General features: G+C 41.2%; 1 protein-coding gene across 1 annotated transcript in view; it reads right to left on the reverse strand.

The window, feature by feature from the left end:
• Positions 1-12,134, reverse strand: part of USP37 (ubiquitin specific peptidase 37) — a 119,044-nt gene that overhangs the window by 86,177 nt on the left and 20,733 nt on the right. Inside the window, exons 7-8 of the mRNA XM_030802492.1 lie at positions 10,550-10,728; positions 9,853-9,930 (exon numbers count right to left, since the gene is read on the reverse strand). Coding sequence (XP_030658352.1) covers positions 9,853-9,930; positions 10,550-10,728 — 257 coding nt within the window. The remainder of the gene's footprint in view (positions 1-9,852; positions 9,931-10,549; positions 10,729-12,134) is intronic.

The following is a 12,134-nucleotide window of genomic DNA, read 5'->3' on the forward strand; positions in this document are numbered from 1 at the left end:
CTAAGTGTGCTCCATCTAGATTCCCCCTGACTCATTTTTATATTCTCTCTTTCATATCTTCACACCATCTTATGTTTTTGATAGCCAGTACCAAGGACTCTTCTTCACAGGACTGCCCTCAAGTTACTAGAGATACTTTGCCTGTAATCTCAGAGTCACAAACAAGGCCAGGCGCTACAGTAGAGAAGCCCAGCTCTCTTGATTTGGATTAAAACAACTTTATGGTGGAAGCTACATAACAGATTTCTCTAATATCAGGAATGAAGACTAACCTTCATGTCCTTGTGTGACTTCCCCAGGATCACATCCATGCTTTGTTTCCTGCCCTTAACTATATTGCTTTCCTTACTCCCTTCACTATCTTCTCTGGGAGTACTTCCTTAGTAATTCACATGCACACTAATCTCCATTTCAGATTCTGCTTCTGGGGAACATAATCTACAACAGCTGGTACTGAAAGTGGGCCTAGGAAGCACACTGTAAAGATAGGATTCTGGAAGTGGACACTTGTTTGGCAATGGCAACAGAAATTCTGTTGCTGATAGTAATACCTGACATCTTATAGTGTTACAATTGCTAAGATTTTCATCTATGGTGAATTAGGATGAAGTAAGGTAGAGAAGGATAGTGCTCACGCAGTATCTCCAGTATTTTAGAAACGTGGTAGACTGATTACACAATAGATCGTATTGGGGTAATGGAAATGTTCTGAAACTAGATAATGACAACGTAATATAACTCAAAAAATTTACTAAAAATCATTGACTTATATACCCTTAAAATGGGTCAATTACATGGTATGTAAATTATACCTTAATAAAGTTGTTTTTAAAATGTCCCAAATTATTTCACTCCCTATATTCAAGTTTCTTATCAATAAATTCAGTCTATTTCTTCATCCCTTAATGGGGCTAGTCCTGTGATTTCCTTTTCCCAAAACAATGTGACAGAAGTTAATAGTGTGTGAGTTCTGACCCTAAGTCTAAAGGTGCCCTGCAGGTTTCCACTCACTCTCTTGGACCCCTGCCACTGCTATGTGAATAATCCCAGGCTAGCCTGTTAACAGTGGAAGACACATGGCCCAATCACCCCCACCACTCAATGGCCAGTTATATGAGTGAGGCCATCCTAGACCAGTCAAACGCTAGCCAAACCATCTACTGACTACAGAGGTGCAACAAAATTAGAATCCAGGTACTATGAGCCAAACGGGGCCCAGATAAACAGAACCACCCAGGTGACCATAAACTCATAGGCAAAAATGAATAGTTACTATTTCAAGTCACTAAATTTTGGAGTGGTTTGGATACAGCAACAGATAACAGATGTAGGTGATATGGGGTAAATAATCATCAAAAAGACTATGGAATTGACTGGTTGATGCTGAGTATTTATGTGTTCAAGAGAGAAGACAGGCTCAGTTGAGCCAATTACCAACTTAAAGGACAAAGACAATGTGTAGAGTCACTCACAGGAGAGTTGCAGCCCAGACCTTGTAAAGCAAGACCATGCTGTCTGCAGCCAAAAATTATACCTCATCTGTAAAGTATGGCATACTACTCTTGGCATATTATTAAGCCCTGGAAGAGACAGAGCATCTGACTGATGGTCATCAAGGGACTGTGCAATCAGAGCTAACCATCAGGAGCTAGGCGTTATCACACCCATGAAGTCATAAGACCAGGAGAGTACAACAGCAATTCATCATAAAATGGAAGCAGGTATATTGGAATTGGGCCCAAGTAAGAAAGAAGACATGACAAGAACAAGCCTTAGGGGCATTTCCTACGTCAAGCTGAAACGAGGAATAAACGTGGGCCTGATTAATGGATAGGTCATCTTGGTACATTGGTACAAACTGCAAATAAACTACTGCTGCACTATAGTCCCACTAAGGGACTGCCTTGAAAGACAGTTGTGAGGGGAAATCCTCCATTGTGCAGAGCTTGGAGGGATGCATCTCATCATCTAATTTGTATGGAGAGAGAAGTGGGTCACGGACTCCTGGGTGGTGGCAAATGATTTGGATAAATAGGTGCTTGGAACGAGCAAGCCTGGATGATCAGAAAGAAATGATTTATGGAAGAGGTATATGGACAGACTTATGGGAGTATGTACAAAGAGTGATATGTTGTACATGTTAATGCTCACCAGAGAACAACACTAAAGAGACACTAAACAATCAGCAGGATAACTTGTCCAGTGCATGTCAGCCAGCCTCTGTCCTTAGACATTCCGTTATTTCCACAAAGGGACCATGAATAATGTAACAGCCATGGTGGCAGATAGAAGCTATAAAAAATGGGTTCCCCTTCATCAAGGTTTATGTACTGTGGCTGCTGAATGTCCAACTGGTTAACAGCAAAGACCGAGACCCTGATCCAAGGGCATCCCTTGAGGAAACCAGTCATTTGGTAGCAAATTGATTATATCAGATTTTTTCCACACTAAAAAAGACAGCAATTAACCCTTATTGGAACTGACAATATTCTAGATACAGTAGTTCCCCCTTATCTTCAGGGTACATGTTCTAAGACCCACAGTGAATATGATGGAATTCACAGATAGTACTGAAACCACAGATAGTATTGAACTCAATTGCCAGCAACTGGAACAAATTCTGTTCACGTCTTCCACCCACAAATTTAATGCTACTTTATTTTATTTTTATTTTTGAGACAGGGGCTTGCTCTGCTGCCCAGGCTGGAATGCAGTGGTGTGATCTCAGCTCACTGCAACCTCTGCCTCCCAGGCTCAAGCGATCCTCCCACCTTAGCCTCCCAAGTAGCTGGGATGACAGGCACATGTCACCACACCCAGTTAATTTTTGTAGAGATGAGAGCTTGCTATGTTGCCCAGGCTGGTCTTGAACTCCAGGACGCAAGCCATCCACCTGCCTCGGCCTCCCAAAGTGCTGGGATTACAGGTATTAGCCACCGTGCCCGACCTGCCCTTTCCATTCTAACTAAGCAATTATCCTGTACCGTGGCTGCACTTTCGCAGTTTCAGGTGCAACACAAAAAGTAACATATATTTTTTTTTTCCTTCTTCACAATTCCATGGATAGAAGATTCATTCTTACCATAGATCTTCGCAACCACAGCATAAGATTCTTTTTATTGGCCGGGCACGGTGGCTCACACCCATAATCCCAGCACTTTGGGAGGCTAAGGCGGGCAGATCACTTGAGCTCAGGAGTTTGAGACCAACCTGAGCAACGTGGTGAAACCCCGTCTCTACAAAAAATACAAAAATTAGCTAGGCACAGTGATGCATGCCTGTAGTCCCAGCTGCTTGGGAGGCTGAGGTGGAAGGATCGCCTGAGCCCGGGAGGCAGAAATGCAGTGAGCTGAGATTGTGTCACTGCACTCCAGCCTGGGTAATAGAGCAAGACTGTCTCAAAAAAATAAAAAACCTGGCCGGCGCAGTGGCTCATGCCTGTAATCCCAGCACTTTGGGAGGCCGAGGTGGGCGGATCACGATGTCAGGAGTTCAAGACCAGCCTGGATAACATGGTGAAACCCCATCCCTACTAAAAATACAAAAATTAGCCAGGTGTGATGGCACGCACCTGTGATCCCAGCTACTCAGGAGGCTGAGGAAGGAGAATTGCGTGAAACCAGGAGGCGGAGGTTGCAATGAGCCGAGATCACGCCACTGCATCCCAGCCTAGGTGACAGAGTGGGACTCCGTCTCAAAAAAAAAAAAAAAAAATCTTTTTTTTTCTTTCTTTATTGAGAGCTTTTACCTTTTCACTTAAAGGAGGCACTTTACAGTTTCTCTTTGGCACATCTGAATTGCCAGCATCACTACTGTCGTGCTTTGGATAATTATTAAGTAATATAAGGGTTACTTAATATAAACACAGCAATACTCTCACAGTTGGTCTGATAACCAAGATGGCTATTAAGTGACTAATGAGTGGGTAGCATATACAGTGTGGAGCCACTAAACAAAAGAATGATTCACATCCCAGGCCAGATGGAATGGGACAGCTCAAGGTTTCATTGTACTACTCAAAACAGTGCACCATTTAAAACCTATGAATTAGGGCCAGGTGCAGTAGTTTTCGCCTATAATCCCAGCACTTTGGGAGGCCAGGTGGGAGGATTATTTGAGGCCAGGAGTTCAAGACCAGCCTGGGCAACATAGCAAGACTGCATCCCTACAAAAATAAAAATAAAAACAGCCAAGACTAGCCAGGTATGGTGGCGCATGCCTATAGTTCTATTTGGGAGGCTGAGGCTTGAATGCTTAAGCCCAGGAGTTGGAGGCTACAGTAAGCTATGACTACACCAGTGCACTCCAGCCTGGGCTGGAGCAAGACCCTGTCTCAAAACCAAAACAAAACTTACGAATTATTTATTTCTGGAATTTTCCACTTAACATTTTTGGACCAAGGTTGACCATAGGTAACTGAAACCATAGAAAGTAAAATCATGCATATATACATTTGCCTATGCTGTCTATGGTGCCTTGACCAGCATTACTATCCAAGGACTCATAGGAGTATCTCATTCACTAACAAGAAAACTCACATAGTATCTTAGAACAAGGATTCCACTTTGCAGAACAGGAGGTACAACGGCAACATATGACCACAAAGATCCACAGTTCCTACCACATACAGTATTACCCCAAAGCTGCTGGCCTGATAAAGTGCTGCAATACCTTTTAAAAGTGCAGTATAGAGAGTATCTCATTAAGAATGGGGTGGCCTTCAAGATACCAACAAATCATTCCATTTATAAAAAATACACGGGTCCAGCAACCAAGAAGTAAAAGCAGGAGTAGCCCCATTTGCCATTATTTTTCAATAACTCACTTGGAGAATTTGTGCTGTTTCTCCAAATTAGATTTTGGGGGTCCTAGTTCCCAGAGGGGGTGCTTTTTAATCAAGGAGGACGGTTAAAGAACAATTAAACCTGAAGTTATGGCTGTTACCTAGTTATTTTGAGCTCCTCATGCAGGCAGATTCATAGGAAAGAAAAGGAGTTACCACACTGGCAGGGGTAAATGACTATTATAAGGAAGAAGGGTTGCTGCTATATAATGAAGGCAGTGAGGAATTTATCTGGTATAAAGGGGATTCACTAGGGTGCCTCTTAATGCCCTCACGCTCAGTGATAAGCACAGCTCTCATGTAATTATAATGGGCAATTACAACAACCACAACCTGACAAGCACATGGTGACCAAAGGCTCAAATCCCTCAGATGAAGATCTCGGTAATGCCATTCAGTCAAACCATCAAGATGAGCAGAAGTGTTAATAGAGGATGCATGGAATTGATGGTAGGAAGAGATGTCAATATGGGTTACAGCCCTAAGACCACCTGCAGCAACACACTGTAGTTAATCCCACTAAGCCTCCTTTTGTAAGATTCTTCCCCAGAAGTGGGAAGCAACAATATGAAGAATCCATGACAAAATGGAATAAACTTAATACAAGACAGGAGTCAATATAAATGGTACAAGCTAGGGGAAGGGGGAACTATAGTAGCAACTCTTTCAGTGGACAATGGTGACGCTCCATCAGAGTCCCTAAGATCCTTTTTATCCTTTACACACCCCTAGACTATGTATTTTCAATGTGGTTCACCAGTCAGCATCTGCAGTTCTTCAGAGGACTGCATTTAACTACTTAAAACATTTTGCCCACCTGGACAGAGCCAGAGCAACTGGTAACCAAAGACGGTCTAGTATGGAAATAGGAAAGCCCAGCCTCCCTGCCTCAAGCTAGAACAACCCAAGAGTTTCCCTGCTAGATCAAGATGAAGCCTATTCTCTGTGGTACTTTTACCTGAGGTCACACTCTTGCTTGGCTTCTTTTTCTTCTCTGGCCTGCTTCTCCCACTCTGTTATTTGTCTCCTCTATAAGCACTGCTTTAAATGCCATTTGCACAAGTATATTCATCTAGGTCAGCTTCTAAGGAGCGCAAACTTAAAAAAAATCTAGATGTGATGGTGTAAAAAGTATTAGTAACCCAGAACAAGGATCAGTAACCTAGTGCTTATCAGACAGACTGCTAGTTGGAACAACTGGGACTTCCCAAAAGTGTAGTGAATGTGCTAGACTGGCATGCACAACCACATTCTGGTGTACCTCCCTGATGTGCAGAAACAAGAATGCTAATAAAGTAACCCTACATTTCTTAGTTAGTGTTCTGGATCAGATTTAAAATAAGGCAATTACATGCAAGATCTGGAAAGTGTAAATAAGGCAGAAGCATTACCATTCCACTATTTCTGATGCTAAATATCACCTTGGTTTTTCTATACAGGGTTTCCAATCTTGGCAGTGACAGCATGGTTCTAGAGAGGACAGCTTTCACGATAGATTCCAATTCAGCTGTTAGCTTCATGAGAGAATAGCCGGGAGGATCTTTGGTGATCTGGTTTGAGGCAAATCTCTCAAAATCATTCCTGAAAACTTAACTTAGAGCCTGTCTTTTCAACTATCCTAATAATTCTGTAAGCCATTTAATACTTATTGTGTGCAAATACCTTTGTGCATAAACTCACTAGAGTGAATTTTGTTCCCTTCAACTAGACCTTGAATATACAAAATTTGTAATTAAAAGTGGGGTGCTACCATAACAAACCTAAAGCATGTAGCACTGGCTTAGTAAGAGGGGGAGGTACGAATACCGATATTACAGATTAGAAAGGTGATGACCATTTTACGCCTTAGTAAAATATTTGATAAAAACAGTCATGTTAATAGTCTTGAAACGCAGATCTCATACTCACTGAACCTATAGCTCTACAGTAAATGATTACAATTAAGGATACTGGTCTGTTAGTATTTCTTATTGCTTTCAACAAGGTCCTATTTGAGACATATAAATTTAGGCCAAAGCTAATCAGCTTGCAATCAGTGATGAAAAGAAACATAGCGGACAGGCACGGTGGCTCATGCCTATAATCCCAGCACCTTGGGAGGCCGAGGCAGGCAGATCACCTGAGCTCAGAAGTTCGAGACCAGCCTGGGTAACATGGTAAAACTCCGTCTCTACTAAAAATACAAAAATTAGCCAGGCATGGTGGTGCACGCCTGTAATCTCAGCTACTCAGGAAGCTGAGGTAGGAGAATCACTTGAACCCGGGACGCAGAGATTGCAGTGAGCCAAGATGGCACCATTGCACTCTAGCCTGGGCAACAGTGCAAGACTCCGTCTCAAAAAAAAAAACAAAAAAACAAAAAACCAGACGGGCACAGTGGCTCACGCCTGTAATCCCAGCACTTTGGGAGCCTGAGGCAGGCGGATCACAAGGTCAGGAAATCAAGACTATTCTGGCTAACACCGTAAAACCCTGTCTCTACTAAAAATACAAAAAAAAAAAAAAATTAGCTGGGCGTGGTGGCGGGTGCCTGTAGTCCCAGCTACCTGGCAGGAGAATGGTGTGAACCCAGGAGGCGGAGCTTGCAGTGAGCTGAGATCACACCACTGCACTCCAGCCTGGGCAACACAGTGAGACTCCATCTCAAAAAAAACAAACAAACATAGCTCTCTGTGCCAAGAGCCTAGAATCAAAATTGTCTGGTAATTTGAGACCATGGGATAAAAATATCCAATTGCTTTTGATTCTCAAACTGAGGCAGTGGTAAGAGTTAACTAGAGAGTCAGTTTTGTAGAAAATAACTTTGATATTAATATTAGCAGAAGCTGGGTAAGGGGTATACAGGAACATTCTATGTTATCTTTGTGACTTTTCTGCAAATTGGATTATTTCAAAATTAAAAAGTATATTAAAACAAAACAGGCCGGGTGTGGTGGCTCATGCGTGTAATCCCAGCACTTTGGGAGGTCGAAGCGGGCAGATCACTTGAGGTCAGGAGTTCCAGAACAGCCTGGACAACATGGTGAAACCCTGTCTCTACTAAAAATACAAAAATTAGCTGGGTGTGGCAGTGCACACTTGTAGTCCAAGCTACATGGGAGGCTGAGGCAGTGCTTCAACCTTGCTTGAACCTGGGAGGCGAAGGTTGCACTGAGCTGACATTGTACCACTGCACTCCAGCCTGGGTGATAGAATAAGACTCCGTTTCAAAAAAAAAAAAAAGAAAAATTAAAAAAAAAAGAAAAAAAAATATATAGACCCCAACTCTTTCTCAAGCCTGCTTGTTTTACCTTTAAAGAATCTTTAAACTTGGATGAAGCAGGCTATAAAAGCTATATGGCCTCGATGAAAAATATAGTTTTCAAAATCTATTTTGGTGGTGGCCTTTAAAGAAAACACACAAGGAAAATCTGCCAGAGGGCAAAGCCAGGGGGTCACATGGAGTACAATGGGCAAGGAGGTTTCTCCCAGACAACAGAATCAGACTGCTAGATGGGCTAACCAGGAACTTATTCCAACGCCTTCACTGTCCTCACAATTTCCAGCTAGCAAGATTTTATCACTGCTATAGACCCAAGACCCCTCCAGTTTCCTATTCTTGTCTATTTTAAACAGAAATTTTTACTGTGATTATTCTGTTCCTACTCCAGCAATGTACAATGATGTGTGCATGAGGTCTGGAGTGGGAAATGAAAATTAACTTGCCTTTTAGTTTTTAGGTACCAGACCATGGGGGCATGGTCCAAGGTACATTTGGACCTTACAGAGAAGCCTGCACCCAGAAAGAAAGATCACCCAAAGATCCTAGACTCTGAGCTGGATACACTGTTCTCATGAGATTTGGAGTTCTTCTCCATTTGGATAGAGATAAGGGTGTTCTATGTATGGAAGAATAGTGAACTGGGTTATTTCAGTGGCTGTAGGGGCAAACTAAGGCAGACTGTTAGTTGTATTAGCTGTCCCCAAATAACCACTGTACGCTTTTGCCACAATAATTGAAACACAGGCATATTTCCCAGACCTTCTCATATCCTGATATAACCATGTGATTAAGTTCTGGCCAATGTGATATGCACAAAGGTGGTATATGCAATTTCCAGCCTAAGGAAACGGCATGCCTTCCCTTTGCTCTCTTCAACTAACAGAAATGGAGACAAGAAAGTAGAGACTGAAGCGGCTACCTTGGTCCACAAAATGGAGGCTGCTTATTAAGGATGGCAGAACAACAAGACAGAAAGAATCTGAGTCCATGGTGATTATAGTTTCAGACACCAGTCCTACCACCTACTCAGACTTTTACATCTATTACAGCAGCAAAATCAATTAATATATAAAGTTTCTTTGGCTTTTTCCCAACTCCTTTCTGGTGACCTCTTGACCTCAATTAACTGTCTACCAACTGATTCTGTTAAGGTATTAATTGAGATTTTAACTGATAACTGTATAATTAGTTTTCTCCCCTAGAAGACAAAAAAAAAAATCCTCACAAAATGAGGACGATGATTACGAGTTGGTGAGCACCCCGGGTTGATCTATTCCCTTTTGTTCAACCTAGAAAACATCTCTGCAAGATTAATGCTACTTGCCTAGAACACACAGGCTCACATCCTTCAACCTCTAGGCTGACTTTTTACATGAGTAAAGTGAAAAAGTAAAAAACTTTTTTAAAAAATTAAGCATAAAGAAGACAAGAAGGGGTTCACACTAAAACAGCAGCCAGCAAGAAACATTTGTTTAGAGTTCTTCAGTTCTATTCTCCCACTAAGTACTGCAGATTTTAAAAAAGGCAGGATAAGAGAAATGCAGTGAAATGACCAAAGCAATAGCAATGGCTAATTTCCCTCTCTATTGAGCCTACAGTCTACTGTCACCAAACTACTTTAAATTCTGCTCTTCCATCTTTGGAATTCTCATAAATTAAAACCATTTCCCCAATCTTCCCCAGTGGTTACAAATACCAATGTAAGAAACACTGCTTTAACACTATAAAGGCCCTTAAAGTAACTTACGATGATGAATCATTTTCCTTAGGGTAATCTTCATTCAATTCTGAGCCAGTTGATATCATTCTTTTCCTCTTTTCAGTACTACAGAGAACAAAGAAAAGGTTACCTTTAAAAAGCCATAATTCATATCACAAAAATTCATAAATCAACACATTGAAGAACAGGAAATGGGACTATTATCTTAATTCTCTACACCATATTTAATTATTATTATTATTAATTTCCAGACAGTCTTGCTCTGTCACCCCAGTCTGTAGTGACGCGATCTTGGCTCACCACAACCTCTGCCTCCCAGGTTCAAGCGATTCTCCTGCCTCAGCCTCCCAAGTAGCTGGGACTATAGGCGTGTGCCACCACACCAGGGTAATTTTTTGTATTTTTAGTAGAGAAAGGTTTTCACTATGTTAGCCAGGATGGTCTCAATCTCCTGACCTCATGATCCGCCCGCCTTGGTCTCCCGAAGTGTTGGGATTACAGGCATGAGCTATCACACCTGGCCCATATTTAAATTTATATGCTGTATATTTGTATGCTTAATGCGTGTCACTGACATAAACTACATATGACAAATACTTGTAATCATTACATCTACCAAAAATTTACTCTATATTTCTCCTCAAATTACTGGTATTTCTAAAAGGCCTAAAAGACATTTGCAAACAGATACAGCTAGTGACTACGAAAAAAAAGTCTCTCCTACCGATTTTCTAGCAACCCTGATCTAAGAGGTGTTGACGTAGACGTCAAAGAAGGAATTGTCCGAGTAACAGCTATTCCACTTCCTGCTACAGTCTTAATCGATCCTCTACCCGGATTACCAAGAACTTTTCGAAATGGAATATCATCTTTAGTTTCCAAACTTCCTCTTTTTGCAGAAGCCTGTAAAAATAAAGTTTGAGACAGTTAAATCTTCAAATTAACTGGAATATTTTTAGAACAGTGATTCTCCAATGGAAAGGTTTAAAAAATACAAATGGAGCCAGGTGCGATAGCTCATGCCTGTAATCCCAGAAAGCCAAGGCGGGAGGATCACTTGAGCTCAATAGTTTGAGGTTATAGTGAGCTATGACTGCACCACTGCAATCTAGCCTAGGCGACAGAGCAAGACCCTATGTTTAAAAAAAGGAAAAAATACAAATGGAGATATATGTCTAGAGATTCTATTCTAGTTGGTCTGGGGTAAGGCTCATTCATCAGTTTTGTTGTTGTTGTTGTTTTTAAAAGCACTCCAGGTGATTCTAATGTACAGTCAGTGTGAAAAACTGAGCTTGACACTTATTTTCCTATAGCATTCTTATAAACTTAAAAATTCCACAGCACACCTGGAGAGGGGGCAAGAACACTGCTTTGAATTACTAACCAAAAAAAAAAAAAGACACACAAAGACATGGCTCTAGTGATCAGCATGAGAACTGATCTTTGGAGGAAAAAAATATCCAATTATGATTATGACAAGAAAAGGTGACAGTGACATTTGGTTGCCACAACTTAAATGCCAACAAAACAGTCATGATTCTTGAGAGGGTTCTAGTTTGGAGGAATGAAACATATGATAGGGAAAAGGAAGGTGAGATAGAGTTCACTGTGAGGATGAATCAAAGAGTCTACCCTTAAGACATGGCAAGAACACTCAAAGAGAATATGGCAATGTAAGCATTAGTTGGGAAATAGAGCTTTACATGAACACTCTGCCAGTTAAGTTTTATATCTCTGCATTAAGAGCTATGTGATTTTTCTATGGAAGTTATGTCCCATTACTTTTGTTTACAGAATTATAATCTTAGGATAGGAAATTTTAAAACTTCTAAGGTCATCTGAACGAATACTTCAAAAAGTTAAACTTATTTTCAAATGAGTGATACATTCTCAAGGTTCACAAATCAAAGTAATATTAAAAGCCACAGACCAATGATAAGTCTATCACCATCTACTCAGTTCTTCCACTTCCCCTTTTCCCACTTATTCTTCCCTTGTTCTGTTATGCAAATACAAATCAATATTTTACTTTTTGTTATACAAACAGTAGCATACTACATGTCTACTGTTTTGCAACTTTTTCAGAATTTTGAATATTACCCCATCCCATAGTAACAAATACATATATATTACATATATATTTAAGATAGAGTCTTACTCTGTCACCCAGGCTGGAGTGCAGTGGCACAATCACTGCTTCCTGCAGCCTCGACTTCCCAGGCTCAGGTGATTCTCCCACCCCAGTCTTCGAAGCAGCTGGGACTACAGGTGCACACCACCATGCCCAGCTAATTTATGTATTTTTTGTA

The sequence above is a fragment of the Nomascus leucogenys genome, chromosome 22a, assembly GCF_006542625.1.
Source record: "Nomascus leucogenys isolate Asia chromosome 22a, Asia_NLE_v1, whole genome shotgun sequence".
NCBI lineage: Eukaryota > Metazoa > Chordata > Mammalia > Primates > Hylobatidae > Nomascus > Nomascus leucogenys.